General features: G+C 38.3%; 1 protein-coding gene across 8 annotated transcripts in view; it reads right to left on the reverse strand.

The window, feature by feature from the left end:
* Positions 1-22,275, reverse strand: part of DLGAP2 (DLG associated protein 2) — a 450,475-nt gene that overhangs the window by 364,785 nt on the left and 63,415 nt on the right. For 5 of the 8 annotated variants that reach the window (XM_021551147.2, XM_021551145.2, XM_021551158.2 and 2 more), the window contains exon 2: positions 10,660-10,714. In XM_021551147.2, coding sequence (XP_021406822.2) covers positions 10,660-10,714 — 55 coding nt within the window. Of the gene's footprint in view, positions 1-10,659; positions 10,715-22,275 lie in introns of those variants that run through there. The other 3 variants (XM_077782388.1, XM_031504441.2, XM_077782392.1) reach the window with 2 other exon arrangements.

Raw genomic sequence — 22,275 nt, forward strand, 5'->3', positions numbered from 1 at the left:
GCACTCACTACTCTCCTCTGAGCTAAGCAAATATTAGCAGCGGCAACCTCTGCTACATACCAACTCACCACTGTGTTAGGAAAATGATTTAAGAGCAAGTAAAACCCTCAAAGCTAGAAGATAAGTCTTCAGTGCAAATTAAATAGATACTTTACTGTTTGAATGGTTAAATGAACAATACCTGTCACCAGACAAATTTGGACAGATATTAGCAAAACGAATGTCCTGCTAAAGGGGAGGCTTATGATACAGTGCATTTGTTTACTGTGGCTTATCAGTATTACAGTTTCCATAGAAACAGGAGAGAGAAAATTTTAGCACTGGGCAACAAATTGTAATGATCTTTGGTAAAGAATCATTATAGATATTTAGTGCAAATACAATACATGAGAAAGATTTACATTCAAGTATACGAAGCATTGATTACTAGTCCTAATGGACAGATGCTCATGGCTGTAGATGATTTGCAAGTCTTTATTGTAATGAAAGAAAGGACAGATCTCATAATACATGGTATTAACAGTTCATGCCATGCTGACCCTTCCTTTTCAGATTTTCAGTCCTGTGTTGCTTCCTCCAACTGCCCTCCAAATTAGAAGGGGAGCAAAAAGTATTGAAGCATTTTCAATATATACATGCCTTTCCCTGAAGCTTATCTTATCCCTTACATTTATAATCACCTGCAGCTTAACCATGATGTAATTTCTTATGCCTTGTGGGCTGATTTTTGTGAGTCACATTTTCCAAATATATTTTTGAAGGTGGTTCATGAATTAAACTTCTGTCATCTGAAGCCTCCAGCATTGTTCTGCCCATGTTCAGTGTGATGGAGGTTCATGGCTCACAAGTGTTAGTGGTAGAGTACAGAGGATCAGTCCTTGGTTTATAAAGGACATTAAAGAAGCCATTACATAATGTAAGAAAAACTAAAAATGCTTTCATGGCTTTTTGTCATCCCATCGCTATTCTTTGGTAAGTTTAGGTTTCCTATATATACCACTGAAAATCTGCAGATGATTCATCCCCAGGATTTGCTGTCAAATGAGAACAGTTGTGAGTTATGCTTCTCATAGTTTCTCTGATACTGTACTGTCTGACCTCACTTCTTCCCTGATTTTAAGCTGTATCCAGATAAGACCTGGGGAATTCTGGGACAGCAGCTTCGGCCAGCAACATGTTCAAACTCTCTCACTTAAGCATTTAACTACCGAAGTCCAGCAAACCAACATATTTTTTATAAAATTAATACTACCTACAAGTGACAATGTGCATCTAACCTTGTATAATGACTTTCACAAATATACTGAAATATCAGCCTCTTGCATGGTGAAACTTCTTCAATTTCTTTGATCCTTCCCTGCCTCAATGATCTTTCTGTCAAGAAGGATAAGTTAATGTGTCCATTTTTGCTGTTCCCAAGCTCTTCCCCTGCTTTTCCCTCCCTAACAGTGTTGCTCCTCTTGGCTGGCAGACTGGGAGAGATTCTGTGGAGGTACAGCAGGTGTCTTAACCAATGCAAAGTCATACTGAGACAACTGAACCACATGCATGGAAACGTTTGCTACCATTTAATCTCAAGTGCAGAGGGTACAGCACTGCCTCTGGTAATATACTTCTACAATAAGCACCACTAATGGCTTTGGGGAACATATGCATTATTGATGCAGAAATGTTTGCTATTTCCCATTGTGACAGAAAGGAGACAAGTGGTTAAATTGCTTCCTGTTGTGCATGACTGTAGACATTAGCCGCTGTTATTTATAGCTCCTATAGTATCCCAAAAGGCAGGAGAACCACGTCATACAGCATTACTACAAATAAAATCATTCTAGCAAAGTAAACCATCTTAAACATAGAGAATATCACTGTAGAATGGAAAGCATGAACAGCTCAGATCTTTTGATAACAAAATGTATGTGTTAGTACTCCCACCCAATCAGCCAATACAAGATGACTTAGGAAGGACAGGAAAAACTGTATATTAATAAATTCAGCTGAAAGAAGAAAGATACATCTGGAAAAAGTCTTCACCAGTGTCGCTATAGGACACGTGAAAGCACGAAGCGAGCCACCTGCTATTTGCAAGGTAAAGAAGAAAGTTTATTATCTGACTCCATCTTTTATACTTTTCCAAAGGTGACATTGGATTGGAGAGTGAATGGGCCACCTCTCCAAAGACATTGGATAAACTACTAGTACATCAAGTTTTCTTCACCCTCATAAAAGAATGTAAACAATATGTTGTTTACAGAAATTGTGTGGGAAAGTTCTCTAAAAGAATGTAAACTCAGAAGGCTTTAGAAAGTCTTAAGAATCAGGGTGACACACCAGTACATCAGTGGAAGGGTGTAATGTCCTTTTCTGGAAAATGCACAACTAGAATGAAAGAAAGCTCTGATGGTTTTAAACATGGAGATGCTTGAATGCTACGTCTTTTTTAAACTGTTATTCTGTCCTAGGGAGTTAAATACTAGTCCAAAACATGAGGCAGACTATTCCAAATTAACAAGCACGCCTTAGAGCAGGCAAAGATTTTTCAGGCATCTTATGAAAATAAAAGTTATCTAACCCTGTGGACATCTTAGATACAGAATCCAATTCCCCCTCTTCTAGTAAAAAGGGGTGGGAGGAGTGGGAAGCGGGTGAAGAAGGACAAAATAAAACAAAGAAGAGTTTCATAAAAAAGATTTCTTTTAAGAAATTAGCAATGTGATTTCTAGTCCTTATTTTTCCAACTTACATTCTTTTTCCAAAAAAACCTTCATGATAAATTCCATTATTCCCACAAACATGAAAAAATGTTTTGCTCTTCAAAACTTTGAAGAATTTCCACCAAATTGAAGGATTGTGATACAAATGATGTAACTCTGGAATAAAAGACTGGTAGTCACTTCCAATGCTGTTTTGATTGCTTACTCCTCTAAAGACAGGGTGCCTTCAAAGCTCAAGAACAGATATCTTTTTGAGATATCAATCAACTTACACAGTTAAAATGCAAATTAAGAAAAAAAGGAATATAATTAAAATGTTTTTAAAATTGTACCAAACAAAGCATATCTATTACTTCTATACTTTAGAATGCACAACTGACTTACATATTTAATGTATACCAGCCAAGAGGTCTAGTCTTGCTTCAGAGGTGCCTCAATGTGGCTGGAGAGGCAGGACGCTACTGAAGCAAGGAACACATACCTTTTAAAGCTCTCAGGGATGCCTGCACAAAAGAAAGGAAATAGTTTTTTTGGCCTACAGTCAAATTTCTCTAAGGGTAATGAAATATCAATGTGGTCTACTGAACCCATGTAAAACTAATTAATTTGAGAGTCCTTCAGCATTATAGCTATATTCCTCTGAGAGCTCTAAGAATTCCCTGTGCTCCTCACCATTAACTTATAGTTGTTCTAGAAAAACATAATAACATTTTTCCTTATTCACTGTATGAGTAGAAATTGTCGTATTTTTATTTCTCTGCTCAATTACACACTCTTTACCTCTACCCACACACTGCACTGTGTTGGCCAAGACATACCTTTTGGCAGTGAACTTCAAAACCACATTCCTCCACAAGAGTGCCTGTGTACAGCACACACGCACACTCAGAGCCCCTCAGTCCACGTGATTTGCATAGTGCCTGGGCAACCATTTCACAAATAGATGTAAGCACAAAAAAAAATCAAACCCCAAACTGTGGCATATAGAAATCAGTCATTCTACATACAGCTTTCATTTATCAATACCTACTTACATTATTAACATGGCCAGTTATCAGAGCTGTCTGCTATTTCTGCATCTGGGGATGCACAGTTCTCTCTTCCTTCAGCAGCTGAGCTGTACACATTGGACTGCTTTACAAAACATTTCAGAAGTGAAGATCAAGTAAGCTTTCTTGAAAGGGATGCTGTTTTCTGGAGAGAATTTCCTTCCTACACACTTTTAGCCACCAGGACTCTTGAGACGTTAGGCAAAGACTACAAACACTCATGTCCACATCTGCCTCTAGAATTAAGCCTTACCAAGTCAGAATTCGTTCTTCAGTCTCTGTTTTCCCCACACATATGAGGGTGAGACTGTTGGGAAAATGCTATTTTACAGCTAACAATTTACACTCAGTCCTGAGATCACAGGGGTTAGACAACACTTGGCCTTCAGGGGAGTGTATTTTATCAATCTTGAAACATTTAACATCTAAACATCAGTGAAGTATTTTGTTCAGTGTTTTGGTTTTCAGACTACATAATTTTGGGTGAAACAAAACTGTGACTTCTCATAACAGTAATAAGAGTAGAAAAACATCTCCCTGGATGAGCTAGTGGTAGTAGGGGACCTACAACTCCAAAAAGGTCTTTGCACTATACTTGCAACCAACTAGGACACCATGCAAAGACTGAAGCACCAGGATTGTGTACCCTGACCTTTCTTTTTACACTACAAGCATAACGGCACAGATATCTGTGCCAGCTGAAACCTTAAAACATTTTTTTTGCTCACACATACCAAGAGTCTTCTAGCCTGTCCAATTATTTTAAGTGGACTAATATACGTTGATTAGTTTTACAGCTGCTTTCATACTGAAGTCTGAGGTCTTATTGATCTTGAGATAAAAAACGTGGCGCCTTTGAAGTACGAGTTTAGCCCAACCTGCCTATATTTTTGCTCTCATGGAGACCAGATTTTAGTGGATCAAGATGAATAGTCCTATATATATACAGATCCAATAAAACAAGGCAGTCTTCTGGCTAGTTTGAGATAAAAAGTGTATAGTTCCTTATTCTAGTCTAAAATGGCCACTGGGTATTGTCACACATCGTTTAATCAGTTTATTCTTTCCCAGTCCAGTTCTTCCTTCTTCATCCTTTTCTGGTGATCTCCAACACTTCTACAGAATCATGGTAACAGGTATTGCTTGTAACAGCTCTGATAATGAGTCTAATTTATTTTTGCATTTGCAGAAGCTGGCATCCTATGCCTATCCAACTAAAAGCAAAACAACCTTGACACCAGGGTAAGAGAACTTCTGGATTAACTAGAAGATTAAGAAAGTACGTATTCTTCCTTTATTTTCTGCCCTCTAATTTCCATTTCCATGGAAACTGGCTGGAAAGTACCAGCAGGCAGCCTGCAGCTGAACATCTGAATGAGAATGCTCATGTTTAACTCAGCAAGGAGACAGCAGGTGAAATCTGCAGGAACTGTCTAAAATCTATAACTACATCTCGAAAGCAAAAGGACAACTTCAGTTTCATCAACGAACTTCTAAAGAGGATGATATATCACCCCAATGAATATTCTTATGTGGCAGCAGTTGATAATCTGACTTCCTCTTTGATTAAAGAGGATATGATAGGAAAAAAATTATTTGCCACAATGGCACAAGGCAAAAATTAATCACAATTAATTTAATACTTCAAAATGTTCAGACAGAATATGCTAGTGAATATGGTAAAGATATTTTTGTAACAGGACTTTGGCTTCTGAACACTATGCTGTAACTCCTTCTGTGAAATCAAACTGGCTGCTGTACAGTTCATACATACACATTGTCAGCCCAGTCATCTGGAAGGCTCTTCTTACAGATATCCATTGCATTTCAATAAATATATATATACAGACAAACACACACATATATATATAAATTAACTAGCAGGCAGCAACATATTTGTTAGTTATAAAATACATTGGTTTTGAGCACTAATTCACACTACTTGTATTTTAAAATCAAATAACGTAACACAGTTGTAGTTAAAGGAACAAAAATAAACTATGTTAACTTCTTTATCCAATTTAGTAAATTTTAGTGCAGGAATTCTATTTAATACCACCTTGGATTTTTCTCCAGTTCAATATTTGCTCTTCAAGCAACAGGAAGAAAAGCAAACAAGCAAAGGATGAAACATTACTGTCTTGGGCTGCGCTTTACCCAGTGAAGAGATTGGTTATTATTAAATTCCTGCTTTTGTATATAAAGCAATTACCATTCTCTCAAGAAGATATTACTCATTCTTTGCAGAAAGCAGAACATTGGTTTCACTTTTTTCGGTGCAATTTTAGGCAATGCAGTGGACAAAAGAGGATGATTATAATGAAGGATTTAACATCTTGCGCAAGTTCAATATCAGCACACAAGAGCTGACCTGAAAATGGGTTATGAAGAAACTTGAGACAGCATCAATCTTTTTTCCTTTTTTTTTTTTTTCCTAAGAGTGTTGCTCAAAGTTTAAGAGAGCTATTTATCAGAATCAAGTCAGCAAGATAGCTGCAGATGCTCTTTATTGTACCTATGTTCTCCTTCAGGATGAGAGGGGAAATTCAAGATTAAAGCATCAAAGAATGAATCAGCCCAAGAAGCTGCTAGTGACTATTGATTCATTCCTTCCCTTGGGATCTTCAGTGGAAAAAATGAGCCCAAATTTGCAGTCCACCACATACCAAACTCACAGCTAAAATGGAAAAGAATATTATAGAGTCTGTTTGTGCAATTTCCTCACATGATAGAAAACTAATACTTGTGTATCAAGAGCACAACAGAGACAGACCAAGCACACAGCTATCAGCATCTCTGCAGTGCAAGAATGTCCATTTAACAGCTGCAGCAATGTAAAAATCACAGAGTACCTTTTGTTAAGGAGTTCTACTATGTTTTACTTCACCAAATGTATTTGTGCACACCTTGAGGATCACTTATTGTGCTAAATCATGATAGAGGAATGCCTAGGATAAAAATCAAACTCCAAGTAATTCACTCTTCTGCTCTAAGATTGCTTAAACACAAATATACAAAAGCATAAGCTTTCGGATATATTTCTTTTTATTTGAATGAAATTTTATACAGCTGAACAACCCACATGTACTGCCTGAAGAGTTCTATTTCAAGCAAGACTGGAAATAAAAATAAATTTTGAAAATACATACATTTAAATAAAAAGTAACCCACAACAGGGTACAATGACTTCTCTGTTTCAAATTGGCATTTCTACCCCTCAATTTTTTGTTTAGGAATGCTGAACCATATTGCATTTAATGGATATCTTCATTTTAAGGGTAGAAACCAAGGGCACTGCTCATACTGCATGAACAGCTCTCTTATCCATTTACCATATCCAAGTACTTTAAAAGGGAGGGAGGAAGGACAGCCTTAGCATCTGCCTAAGGCTTACTGAAGTAATTTTCCAGTAATGGAAAGGACTTCTGAATTGGCTGAAGACTGCCCATTAACAGGGGATGGATCATTGGTGGGAAATATTTATAAAGGGAATATGAACTGACTGCCGTGTACACAAGGGTGGTGGATGTCCATCAAAAGGGGTGGGTTATTTCTCCCAGCTGGAGCTGGAGGGCTATAATTCAAGAAAATAAGGAAACTGCTCCCCACCAGGTCATGAGTACGTTCACACTGTTTCCCCTTATGATCTTGTTATACTAACACACGTACAGAGCATGTAGCTGCTTTTCTTCCAATTAACTTTATAACTGCTAATGCATCCCAGTTGTTGCTGTCTGGTTAGGAGATGGAAAGAAACTGAGCAGAGCCATCAATACAGTTATTACAGTATGGTTATGGCATATAAGATGGAATTGTAGAATAAAGGTGTCTGGTCTGAGATCTTCTGCTTCTTGAGTAATAGAATATGTGACAAAGTTTCGGGATACCAGCTAACACAATAACAAGTACACATTGTGCCAGTGCATGCTATATGAACTTTTAATTAAGCAATGAAAATATCATTAATGGAAAACCACAAATAAATTATCACTTAGGAATTGAAACATCACTGTCTGTTAGCAAAATTTAATGCAATCAACTACTAGATGTACTCAGTGACTTATTTAGAGAATTTGATTTTATAAAGTCTTTACCTGTTTGAAAATTAATCATTCTTTAACCTTTGAAACACCTAATCTCATTAAATAGGTATCTGCTTCCAAAACTGCACTGCTATGGGATTGCTGAATTATATTTTTATGCTCCCTTTTGAAAGTCTTTGCAGGATATATTTTTATAGCTAAATTATAAACACTGAGAACAACAGTTCATGGTAGAAGTACTAGCACACCATCAACACTGGAAGGAGATCTCTGCTCCCATGTACCCATCTTTCCATGTATAGCTCTCTTCTCCAGTTTACAAATACAGAATACCAATACAGACAAAGCGTGGCCACTTCAAACTCCTACACAGCATAGGAAGGGACAGTGAGATGTGCAGTTTTCTAAAGTACAGTCAATCAGGGACGTGTTACATCTCAGGCTAATTCCATTTAGTCCCAAAGAATCAAACTCGGGTCTGAAGGGCAGCCAGACAAAGGGATGGCCTGGCAGCACTGGTGCCATCATTCCCAAGGGCTCGTTTCTTTCCCTGAGGTGCAGCCCCATGTTGACAGTGGGGAAGAGTCTGGTCAGGGGGGCACTCTTGAATGAGGACCCAAGAACACCAAGCTGCCTTCATTTGAACTGTTGAATGGCTATAACTGAAGAAACTGCTACTGCCTCTCTCCCTTTCACTGATCCTACTCCCTACAGCATCTTGTTTTTCCCTAATGGTTTTGTCACCTCATTATATGGTTCTTCCCCACTCTCTTCTCCCATCCCTCCACCTAGTTTGTTTCTCCTTGTCCTTCTTATTTATTAGGAACAACACCCAAGCTCAGTTCCTCCAAATGTCAACAGGTGAACACAGACTTACAGCTCACAATCAAGTAATTTTTCTGGGCTCATTTACTGAGAGTGGGACTGGACAAGATTAAGTAGGATGTATACATTTGAATGCAAATAGCATATTCCACATTTACACAAATTTATTGAATTTCTTTTTTTTTAGTTTTGACTAGTTGATTTAGACTTAAAGTCTGACAAGACAAAGGTTCATTTATCTCTAACAGATGCAATTAATCAAAGTTTAATTCAGTCATTCTTTTAATCCAGACAGGAGGTAAAAAATTCCCCATGTTGTATCTGAACTCTCCTTCTCTCTGCAAAGTGTTTAAACACTGTAAATGGGGGAAGTAGAGGAAATGGAACACTGATTTCATTAACTTTACATCTTCTGGCAACTCCCCACTATATAGTAGGTAAGCATAAAAATAATACTGTAGCAGTGATACAGATGCAACATGACTTACAGATATATTCACATGTAAGTGTGCTTGAGTTGTACAGCAATTAATATACCAAAACCTCACAGATTTCCTCTTCAAAGAGCTTAGTTCAAAATTTCACATTAGCAAGCTCATCCTTTCTTTCTTATGTCCAAATGAAGGTACTATTCCAGGTGACTGAGATTTTAGATAAGTGGTTTTCTTGATATTGGTTGTAAAGACTCATTATACCTCTCCAGAAAAATGGTCAGTCTTAGTGCCCAGCTCCAGGCCATCACTTCATGTAACTCTAGCTTTGATATCTACATGATACACTTTATGTAAGTTAAGAAGAGTTTTGTTGTCAATAGAATCTGGATCAAATTCCTATATTACAAATAAAAGGAAAAAATAATTGGCGCAGGATTGCAGCAAAGGAGCACACAGACTGGGCTGAGGTCATTACACCAAGCCCAGTTTCCAGGAGTTCTTGAAATTGTTATAAAGGCCAAAGTCTGTCTGTAATTTGTTCACTAATTATAAAATTCCTAATTTGTGCTGGAACTGGTGTGTTATGAACTACCTTACTAGAGTTCTTTTATCACGTTCACAGTCTAAAATGGAAATCAGATTTTAAACTTCATTTGAACATTGGCAGGTAACCACAAATCCCAATACAGTTCAATGCTGTTGTCAAGTTCTCTCTGTAATCACCTTTAGTACAAACTGTGCCTGAAATACAGGTAATAACAAGCCAAGGAGCAAACTGGTTTATTTTAATGGTACCTACTGGGAAAGGGATATGCATATTTAAGAGATGCCAGCAATCATGTATATTCTATTATGAAGATATAGGGAAAAAAAAGCTGTATTTTTCTTCCTACTTCTCTAAAATTAGTCTGTCAAATCATATCCAGAGTTGCATATGCCGTCATTTTCACTCAATTTATAGTATTTTTTAAAGGATTTTAAAACTTATTTTAAAAGAAATTGCTTTTTCCTGTAATAAAAGAATGTAAAATTAAATCATGGCTTTCTTCTCTTCCAATATTGTTCTCATCAACTTATTTGTTCTTTCACAAACACATTACTCTAAATTTCTTCTGCACAACAGTAAGATATTATTAGAGATACTGCTTCTGACTACTCATTTAGTGTACTCCTCTACTCTGAAAAATAAGGATATGGCAAGCATTTATCTGCAGTCAGAGCTACAGGCAACTTAATGCTTAGCACTTTTGTGAATCAACAGGACCAGACTGCAGACTCCAGTATTAAACCCCTTTTTTCTTGAAAAAGTAGTAACTTTATAATTAAAAACATATAAATGCTTCAGACGTTTATGCAAATAACTTTATAAGCGAGACCTGAGAGCAACCTCTACAACGGTGCCACCTCAAGAATGTTAACAGAATACATAAAATCTTCTAATGAAAGCAGGTAATTTAAACAAAACATTCAAGTTAACCCTCCCTATAAGATAATTTCAATTACTATAAATAGAAAACAAGGCCTCTCTATATAATCCAATTTGTGTTTTTGTCTTCAAATCATATTACAATATTAACTCATTAAGAAAAAAGTTTACCTGTGTTCCTGTCAGGTAAAATACAGCAATGCTTCTGCAGTATGCCCGGCAGAACCTGTGGCAATAAAGAAGCAGGTGTTAACTGGATATATTTATTTTAACATCATATGAAGAAAAGCCAGAGATTGCTGGAATGATGCATTTGATCAAGCTTTGTGCTCTCAAAACAGAATCCAAATTAACTATCATGTATTGTAAAGGTGAATTCTGTTCATCAGGAACTGCAAACAGAGATGAATCTTGCAAAATTAGTTGCTTACTACCTGCCTGTAAAGTTAGTTTCACATTCTCTCATTGATTATAATATCGAAAGTTGATTCAAAGAACCTAAGACCATAATCAAACATGTTCAACTTAGAAAGACAGTATGTTATCAGTCAGTGATGCTGCTGTCCCTGATTTGACATATGTGGCCCTGGGGTTGTGGCATCCAGCTTGTTGCAAACCACTCAGGTCCAAATTTCAAAGCACAGCATTTGGCTGCCCACACAGCCAGTTCCAGTGGACAACAAAAAATTCCAGAAGCTTGTGTAGGAAACTCAAGGGAATGGGGACAGAGAAGATCCACATTTTGTAGTCCACCACACCCACCATGGTGCAATGCTTCTGGCAGCCAGTGAGAAATGCTGCAGAAGCTGATCACCACCCCTGTCAGCACAATGGGTCAGGACCTGGTGATAAGAAACACAGACTCTCAAGGCATTCATAGAAAGCTAATTCACTTTATTAAGAAATCCATTGCTTTTTACACCCTGGTTTGCTCCAGGTGGACCTGATTAGTCCTTTAATTAAAACACCATCACAATTGGCTAATTAAGAAACCACCCTTTGGTAAACAAATCTCCATAATACATTCCACATGTTCACAACAACAGGTAAGGTAAATTAAGATAATAATCGTTTCTAATTCTTTTCTCTTATCTTCTCACAGCCTTTCTCAGAATGATGTGTAAGAAAGTTGTCTGTTGCTCTCTGTAACCAGAGAGATGCTAGCACACAGCACTGGCCCTTTCCCATAGGCATGACCTCATCCTTCTTCATAGATTTAAATATTAAATTCACAAATTTTGGTGCAGACAATCAGCTTTGGTACTCCTACTAGCAAAAACCTGTACTTAAAGCATCCAATACTTAATTTTCATCTGAATTTAAAATCTAGAGTTTGCACCCTGGACAATGATATGAGCATCAGTAAAACTGTAGCTTCTGAGATAAAGCCAATTAAAAATCATGCTCTAAGACAGCTTCTTCAAATTTACCCTTGAAGATCAACATGTACCCTTTAAAGTCTGAAATGCAGAAGGAAAAAAAACCCAGTTAATTTCTACAGACAGCAGGCCAGCACCACCACTGTCAGGAAATCCTGGGCTTCCAACCTCTAAGAAGGTCCCAAGCACCACCACAGTTGGCATTAAGTTCTGAAAATCCAGGAAGTAAAATATTTCAGGGAATAGAGACATTTCTATTTTTCCCAGAGATTGCTCTTGCTGTTTGGCCAAGAGTAGCAGCCAGGGATGAGTGTGCTCAGACCCAGCCCTGCACAGCCCCAGGCTGGGCTCACATCCCCATTCTTCCCTGGGACTTTTCCAGTGCTCCATTCCAGAGCACCCAGGAGGAGCAACACCTCAGCCTGTGTGTCCTCCAGCAAAACAATTTAAAGTCCTAAGAACCTTGCTGCACCATGGTTTCTCCTGCATGCACACATGCAGAGGCAGGGCCATTGCAAAACACTGCTCCCATTGCCATTATTGCTTCCCAACTCAGTCTGTGGCCAGAAAGCCTCCCTGAATAAAAGCAATGGGTACAACTGACAGGGATGAGAATGGCCTCCCCATCCAACTCAGTTGAATTTCACAGAAGGCACAGCATTTAAATGTAAGCTTTTACAAAAGTAATTCACTTGTTTTGGCATTATTCTAAACCTAAATAAAAGGATAAAAGTTAAAAAAAATCAACTTGCTTTACCCCGCTTCATAGGCAGCAGGCAGTTTGTATTTTGGGAAGAATCAATGGCACAAATAACAATTTTCTGAAAACCACACTCACCATTCTACGGTGTTGCCTACATTTTAGAATTTTTTTAAAAAATGGTAATTCTTGGAAGTACAATGTCATATGTACAAACTATAGAATTTTCTTTACAGCCATGGATAGAAATAACAGCAGTCTTACAGGCATCGAAAGCATAAAAATTAGAAGCAGAGAACAAAGAAATCCTAAAATGAGCTGAGACAGTCTTTCAAAGCAGTGTAATACAAGGACTGAATTTCAAAAAATACTGTCTTACTCAGACATAAAGTAATATTTAGTTCCTCAGGAATCTGTCACATTTTCTTCCCCAAATTCACAAACGATGAAGAAGCATTATGAATTTATTATGACCTCCCAATTAATCAAATTAAGACTGAAATTAAAATTAGAGACAAGAAAAAAAAAGGCAGGTCTGAAGTTGTAAGACAATTTCAATGGAGAAATAAAAAAAGCTCTAGAAAATAGTTTATCTAGAAAATAGATATAGATAAAAGAACAGATGTGGAAAAAAAAAAAAAAACACACAAAAAACCCACTTATTTGTCCCTTTCCTTCACTCTCTTTAAGTGCTAAGTAGGCAAACAGTATGGCAAAGTCTTAAACAGTGCTTCCTGCTGCCCAGCCCTTTAACATGTTTACCCTGCACAAAGCCAGTTTCTGGCTGGTAGGAGTTTGATATCAACCTCCCACTTTCTTATCTATAGTATACAGATTTTTACACTGTACCCATCTCCATGGTATCCAAGAGCCTTTTCACACTGCTCTCCTCCCACTTTCTCCCCACTTTGTTTCTCTCCTCCCTAGGGAAACTGACAAGAGAATTCCTCAGCAAAACTGTCACCTTTCCCTCTACAAACCTCTCCTTTCCTTGCTGCTTTCCTTTCATTCATTTGCATGCTGTAATATCCAGTTTATTGCTTAAAATGCCTAAAATACCTTGTCAGTCTCAAAGATTTTTTTCTCTAATTTTACAGAAGATCCTTAGATTATTTTCTTTTTATTTTGATTGTTTGAAATTTGAGGGAAAATCCTTACCAAAAGCAGACTTGGATTGGTTTCTGCAGTAGAAACAAAAATATGTGAGCAACTGGGGTGGGGAGGGGAAGGCAAAAGAGAAACAGGTTTCAGTGATATTAACTGATGATTTAACCTTCAATTGTTTTATAAGCTCTCAGCTGGGAGTTAAGGCATTGCAATACTAAATTAAAAATGGACTCATAGATGCAGAAACAGAATAAATAATACAGCAGGTGGTATGTCCTTCACATCAAGGTGCTTCCCTAGCAGTAGGCAAATTAACTTTGGTCAATTGCATACATCCTGACAGTCACATGTAGCAGGAACATAGTCTTTACTTATGATGCCAAGATGAAAGCATCCTCAAATTCAGTGAAAAATACTAATTGTTGTGGTTGAATATTGATTTGGGTGTATTTCCATTTGTTTTCATTATAGGTTGCTGTGCATAGAGATATATAATATATAGCTGTCATAATCAGTGTTCAAATTTTAATCTGTAGCTAAACATGATATAGGTGTTCAGAAAGCTTTTCAGAGCAGCACAGGGTAGCAACAGAGTTGGTTTAAGTTTAATAGAGATCATATTTTTATAAGTTTGCTTGGAAACTTTCCTTCAATTTCTTTAAAATAAGACAGATAAGCCCTTTGAGTGTTCAGTACACAACTTTTTTTTTAGAGTGATATAACAAGAACTAGAATTTATTCCTGAAAAAAATAATTGAAGTTTGGAAAGTATTAACTTCAAACCCACTGAAAAAATCCCCACTTTACAGAGAAGCAGAAATGTGAAGCAAAATAATTCTTGTGTGCAAAAAGACTTCTGTGAAATGGATATCTACTCACTTAAAAGGATCTGCTGCACAAAGATGATCAGGCCTCTCTTTGGTATTGAATGATAAAATGTTTTGCTTTCTACTCCACTTATAATTGGACTGCTAAAATAGCCATAGAAAAATGAGCTAGATACTATTTTTCTTTCTCCATTTACATTTTTTTTCTGCTAAAAATTGAGTCAGCTGAAAATTAATGTTTCCCAGGTCCAAATTTGCAGAACACCCAACTCAGGAGTCTGAGTGCTTGATAAGTGAAATTTAAGGCAGAACTTAACAAGGATTTATACTGTGATTTGTAATTTGCCAGAAGGAAAGAAGTTCAACTTGAATTTCAGGTCCAAGTTGGGACAATAATTTTCTGGTTTTTTGCATCCTAGAAATCCAGTGAGCCCAAAGACTAGAAATTCAGAATATACCCTTTTAAGCATGCCATCCACACAGGTCCTGTTGTGGCCCTTGTGGTCAAGGGCAATGGCAACCACTTCCAAGGACTGCCTCTGGAGCCCCCTATGCTCCAAAACTATTACAATAAGCATATGAGGCATTTTGATTGCAAGAGTAGGGTAACATTAAAAAAATAAAATGTGTCAAAAACATACTGGGAACATCCACATCACTTTATAAAATTTCAGAGAAATGAGATTCCAGAATTTGAGATTTACTCCTCCACTGATGGTTGCAAAGAAAAGGTCCATGGGCAGAATCAGTCACCAAGTGAGCTCTGCATCTTCTGTGGAAGCAGTACATACTGGAGACAATTCAGGTTAGATATTTGGGTGTGATCCAGTGAGTTATCTTTTTGTCTTTCAAACCTTGTGTCACTCCTTTGGAAAAGAGAGACACCTCCTAGACCTTGCTACCTGCACTGCTCTGTGCTAAGCACTGGTGCCTTCCTACCATCCACACAAACCTCATGGAATTAATTTTGTCTGTTTTCATTCTAAGGATCATATCCATTCTATCTCTGTATTTAGTTTTCCTTATATTTGTCTCAGGGTTTTTGTTTTAAGAAAAAATTTCTTTGCCAGCTACTACAGAGAGGTTTTTGGAAGAATGTTTGTAATAGATCTTAAACCACTGGAAATTCTGTGCTCATGCTTCTCTGAATGTCTTTTGTTGCCTTCTGTAATTAAAGTGGTATATTATATTTTTGTTTTAATTTGTGTTACTGTTTCCATCTATTTTTGACTTCATATCTGAGGATTTTAGATGTCTTTGTTCCATTAGCACTTTTGAAGAAGTAACCTCTCTGGAAGTTATTCACTGGTGCTGCTTAAGCAGAAGTGTTTGGGATTTGGATGCTCACAGCAGCCACTTATCTGGCAGGTCTGTAAAGTTATCTGACTTAAGACAGGGTGTTAAGTAGGCAAGGTTTCCTGTTCACAAGCTGTTGGGTGCTACAAACCACCATAAATCAAAGGCTTATCATTACAGCATAACCATAATTCTTTCAGAGCAGACAGGCTCATGTAGGATAAGGGGAAATTATTTTAAACTAAAAGTGGAGACATTTAGATTAGATAGTAGGAGGAAATTCTTTCATCAGAGGTCAATGAGGCACTGGAACAGGTTGCCCAGAGAAGTTGTGGATGCCCTCTCCCTGAAAGTATGCAAGGTCAGGTTGGATGGGACTTTGACCACCAACCTAGTGGAAGGTGTTCCTGCCTATGGCATGGGAGTTGGAACTAGATGATCTTTAAGACCCCTTCTAACCCAAGTTTTCTATAATTCTATGCTGATTCAACCAGGTGGTGAAGTGCTGTATCAAGGCTGCTTGCCTTCAGATTTCTAACAATATGCAATTCGTTCAACCTACCAAAGCCAAATCTGAACTTCATGACACTCCCACAAGCATAATTATATTTGCTTAAGATTTTTAAGGGGTATCCGGGGAGTGCATCAACAAATACCAGCTATCATTTCCATTCCTGTAAGAACTCAAAAGAATAAAGTTAATTACTAGTGTGCCTCTTCTATGTCTCAGTCGAACCTGATATTGATACAGCCTACACCAGTATCAGCAACAGTTACAAGTAACCCCTAAAATCAGTCCTTCAAATATCTAGCTCTGGCAGAAAAAAGCATCAGGACCAGTGGCACCTGCCTTCCCAAGGCTTCCTCCTAAACCATGTGTTCCCTGCCAGAGCAACACAGACCCCCCTTGCAACAGCAAAGCTGGCCCAAGTAGAACATATTAAGATTTGATTTGGTTTTTTTATCTCTTTCTGGTACTGCCAGAAGTAGTAGAGATTTTTGCAAGACGTTTCAATCATTGCATGTGAGCTGTCAGTTCTTCTGCCCTCCCAAGGAAACAACCTTTCCTCTAAGCTCCTGATGAGACGTGCCCTGCTGCAAAGGCAGCCTGTGCCAAAATGTCTCCCACCCATGGCAGTGTGAGTGAGAAGCCTATATGTTGTCAGTTCATTTTATTGTATTCTGATGAGATAGCCCAGACTGCCCAATTATATTTCCTCAAGATTTTACTAGATTGCTATTGTCCAATATCAATTTCTCATACACACTGATAAACATCCAATATCCAATTTCACATATACACTGATGTTTTAATTCCTTTTTCTGAAAGCTAATTTAATGTCCAAACAGAACTTGCTAATGATTTAGCTGCTTTGTGGGGGTTTTAGTAAAAGTATTTTCCTTTATCATCCTCTGCCTTAGCCACCATTCCCAATGAGTTTTCAAGAACAAAAATAAAACATGATGATTTTGTGGAAAGGTAAAGTTACAATGAAAATAAATAAATCATGTTTGCTAATATCAAACACTTTGGCATTATATCAGTGTATTTATCATAGCACACCTTATCACATTTAAATAAGTATATTGTGTCCTTTTCCTTTCAAATAAAAGGAAATGTTAAAGAGGATGAATTTCAAAAATATTCTAAAAATATTACAATATCCATACTAATACATGTTCTTTCAGATTGTATTACATCTCAAAAAATGCAACTTCTCTACAACTCTCTCCATGATTAAAGGAAGTACTGACAGCAATAACAGAAAGAACATTTCCTTAGCAGAGTTTTCACAAAAGGTGACAGACATTTAAGTAATGAAGAAATAATTGACTGCATTACCTACTTTTTATATTTTGATCAAAACTAAGAGAATATAACTCCAGGAGAGAGGGTATAGTGCTACAATGACCCCAGATAACATAGCTGATCTCCTTGCACTGCCATTGGCTTCATTACTCCTTCTATCCAGTTACCAGGACCAGTTAAGCTGAAACACAAGTTTGATAATTTTTTGATGACCCAGGAAAGAAAACATGATAACCATTATGACACTTTTCAGAGTAATGTTAACATGAATCTGCATTAGAATGAACTAATTATAATTGCCCTACAATTAATACATACTTATAAACAGTAATATTTTAGAAGTTAACATCTGAAGTATAATCCACATTGCTTTCATAAGAATATAATATACAGACTAAATAGAGTAACTAGCCAAGCCTGAGGGAAAAAACCTGTGTAGACTGGAATTAGCTCTGAAGTGATTCAAAATAATACCTTAAGACAGTCTTTTCATACTTAATACTTTTTTAATAGTAGGAAAATAAATAGTGGTGCTGGCAATAGCCACAAGCCCTATTTATTTCTAACTTCCTTTTCAGTATTTAGACAGAGATCAATACATCAGCAAGAGCAATAGACTCTTTTAAATCTTTCATTTGTCAGAAATTTACACCCTTGACTGACAGAACAAGACTTTGCTGCAGTGATACATATACTTGTGACCTCTGAGTCCAATTACTGTAATTGGCAGCACTTACAAGAGATTCCACAAATTATTTAAGACACTTCAGACTAAACACAGCATGGTAAATACAGATCCATTTGGAACTCTCCACTTTGTTATTCAAATAATTGCACCATTACACCATTGTCCAAAACTATGCCTTCAAAAATCTGGAACAAAGAATGTCAAAGTTCTCTGAAGCTGAGAAACAATGATGCTCTCAAAGTGCTCTGAATATGAGTGATGATGTGGTCCTTCCCAGACTAACATTGCTGGGAGGAAGAGGTCAAGACTTTTCAGTTGATGTTTTAGTTCCTTTTTCCAAAAGTAAATTAATAGGAGGATAAACTTCAGAACAATAGCAATAGCATTTTCAACTTTCTTTCAGGAGAAGCATTCCTAAGTATCTCATCATCTAAGCAGGCTGACCATGAACCAGCAGCACACCCACATGACCAAGAAGGCCAATGCCATCCTGGTCTGTATCAGGAATAGTATGGCCAGCAGCACTGACCATTCTTCCCCTGTAGTCTGCACTGGTGAGGCCACACCTTGAGTCCTGTGTCCAGCTCTGGGCCCCCCCAATTAAGGAAGCATGTTGAGGGGCTGAAGCATGTCCAGAGAAGGGCAGCTAGGCCAGTGAAAAGTCTGGAACACAAGTCCTCTGAAGATTGGCTGAGAGAACTGGGGTTGTTTAGCCTGAAGAAGAAGAGGTTGAGGGGAGACCTTATCACTCTCTACAAGTGCCTGAAAGGAGGTTGCAGCCACGTGAGGATTGGTCTCTTCTCCTAGGCAACAAGTGTCAACTTGGTTTCTTCTCCCAGGCAACAGAGTCTTAAGCTGCATCAAGGGAAGTTCAGGTTGGAAATTAGGAAGAAATTCTTCTCAGAAAGGGTGATTTGGCATTGGAATGCCAGGGAGGTGGTGGAATCACAGTCCCTGAGGTGTTTAAGAAAAGACTGGATGTGGCACTCTGTGCCATGGTCTGGTTGACAAGGTGGTGCTGGGTCATGGGTTGGACTCAGTAATCTCAGAGGTCTTTTCCAACCTATTTGATCCTGTGATTTTGTGATCAGATATATAGTCATTGCACACATTTAGCAACCAAAATAAACAAATTCACTTCCCTGAGACTGTACCTGAGATACAGGTCTTGGTGTAAAATAGAAATCACTAACATTTCTTCTATCTCTTACCATCATGACCAGCACTGACATCTCTTACCTAATGGCAATAGCCTAGATGCAAGACATCCTGTCTCTGGCATGATAGGATCATGTGGCTCATGGGCACAGAAATAACTGTGGCAGATCACTAACAGTCCAACAGTCAGTCACAACTTTCCACAGAGACTCTGCAGAGGTAAGAACCCAAGCTTCCTCTTGTGGTATTCACATTCTCTGAACAGAGAGAGACATCATTCTCTCTCCTGGAATTTTTCCTGGGAAGCTGTGAGACACAGGGAGAAAGCTCAGAGAAAGAAGAATACAATTCTTATCTCTATTCACTGAGCCTGTTGTTTAGCACGTGTGGAATGTGTTATAAAAATTGTTTACCAAAGAGTGAGTTGTTAATTGGACACCGGTGATAGTTATTTAGATTAATTAACCAATTGAATAAAAACTGTGTCGTGACTGTCTAGAGACAGTCACAGATTTTTATTTTAGTATATTTTTAGTATAATATAGCTCTAGTATAGTACAGTATTAATGCAATATAATTTAGCTTAATAAAAACAATTTATTCAACCTTCGACAACATGGAGTCAGAGTGTGTTATTCCCACTTCAAGGGTCACTGCTTCATCTTGTGGTGAAGAAGGGATGGCCAGATCAGCTATCTCAGAGTTTGCTGCTTGCCTGGAGCTCAGCTCCTGCGTGTCCTACAGCACTTGCAGAGGTTCAGCCAGCCCCTGCATTACACCCCTGAGCTGCACATCCAGGAGGATCAGGGAGGGGAAGGACATAGCGAATACATGGGGCTGGATAGAATACATCCAAGGGGTACAAGAGTGATGATTGTGAGTCCTCTCTCTGTCCTGGAATGTGGTCACCTTCTCAGGGCAAGAGGTAGGGGATCCTGAGAAAGAGAAGAGAAGAGAAGGCTAAAACATGCCAGAGTTTTTTTTTCCTGTGGAATCTTCATCCTTGAAGATTTTCAAAACTCAAATGAAAGAGCCCTGAGAAACCTGCTCTAACTTTGAAAGTAGCCTGCACTGAGAAGAGGCTTGGATTTGAAGATCTCTATAAGTCACTTCCAACTTAAGTTATTACACAATTCTAATAAATTAGATTTAATGTACCCATACAGTCAAATATCACAGTAAAATATAACATTTAAATGCATCTGCTCCTCTAGCCTCCTTCAAATATAGTTTTAATTGACATATGCAATTTCTATTTGTACTAATGAATCTTAAATTTGAGTAGTGAATACATTTACATCCACCTGCAACACCCAAAAGCCATATAAAATCACAGCAGCTTAAGAAGGCAGCTAAAGACAGGTATTCCCTCAGAAGTTACTAGTCACCCCAGGGCTAGAATTGTTTAATTTGTGGGAGAGTAAGGTGTGGAGAATTATTTGGCCCAGGAAATTTCTTATGAAATCTTAACTGAGCTGCTATGATTTATATTTAAGCATCTGTATTGGGTCTGACCAAGGTGAAGTTCACAGCCCTGACAGTGCTGTGCTTTGCATTGGTAACTGGACGGGTGTTGATGACACACCAGTGTTTTGGCTACTGCCAAGCAGCACTGCTCCTCTGACATCCCTTCCCTAATCAAAGCGATGGGAGTAGGCAAGATCCTGGGAAGGGACACAGCCAGGCCAGCTGATGCAAATTGGCCAAAGTGATATTCCATACCAGATGGCATCAGCTCAGATATAAAAGCTAAGGGAGGCAGGAGGAAAGGGGAGCATTTTTCATTCTACAGGGTTTGCCTCCCAGAGGAACAATTATATGTGCTGAAGTCCTGCTTCCCAGGAAGTGTCCAAACATCACTTGCTGATGGGAAGTAGAGACTGACTTTCCCCTTCACTCCTGTGCATACAGACTTTCACTATTTCTTTCTTTCTTTCACTGTAATAAAACTGGCTTATCTCATCCACTTATCTAACCCATGGTTATTCTCCATCTTATTCCCCTGTCCCACAGGGAAATGAAGTGATAGACTGACTTAGTGGGCATCTGGCACCCAGACAAGGTCAACCCACTACAGCATCTGATTGAATTTTGAGCAAATACAAATTCTAGAGCTTGCTATACAAATATTGGACAAGAACATCTTCATTTTCACTCTCTGAAATACAAAGCAAAGCAACAACAGCTCCTTTTCTTCCTCCTGCACTAGTCTATTAAGATACAAAGCATGTATGGGTAGGCCTTACAATACGTAGACTGCAAAGTCTCCTAGTTGGAGGGGATGGTACTACAGTGGTAGGAATAACCCCTCCTTTGGCAAAGGGACACCTTGGTGTTACTCTTGTCACTGCCATACCCTCAGGCTACACACCAAAAAGGTGCAGGTAAAAGTCAGTATAGAGCAAGGCTACAGGAAATCACAGCAATTACTTTCAGGCTGGAGAATTTTAAGCCCTTTAGCAGATAGGTCCTGGCTACCTCCCCACACTTGTAACTCATCTGACAGTCTGTCAGCACACTCACATGCTATGCACTGCAGATACCACTGCTACTGTCCCTGACAGTTTTCTCTGCTTTTATTTCTCCTGAGTAAAAGTCATAGTCCTCCTTATGGGACGTTTTGGATCCTATATGCCTACCTACTCTTTCCAAAGGGCTGAATCCCTGCCAGGCAGAGCTGAGCTGGGCTGCAATAGCCTGCAGCACACCCACACAGCAGAAAAAAATTCCTCCTCTCAGGAATGGTCTCCAGTGAGCACACCAAAACCAGAGCTGGAGAAGTGGAGGTGCCCCACCATCAGGGAGAGCGTTGCACTTGGTGG

This window comes from Lonchura striata, chromosome 3 (genome assembly GCF_046129695.1).
Source record: "Lonchura striata isolate bLonStr1 chromosome 3, bLonStr1.mat, whole genome shotgun sequence".
Lineage (NCBI taxonomy): Eukaryota > Metazoa > Chordata > Aves > Passeriformes > Estrildidae > Lonchura > Lonchura striata.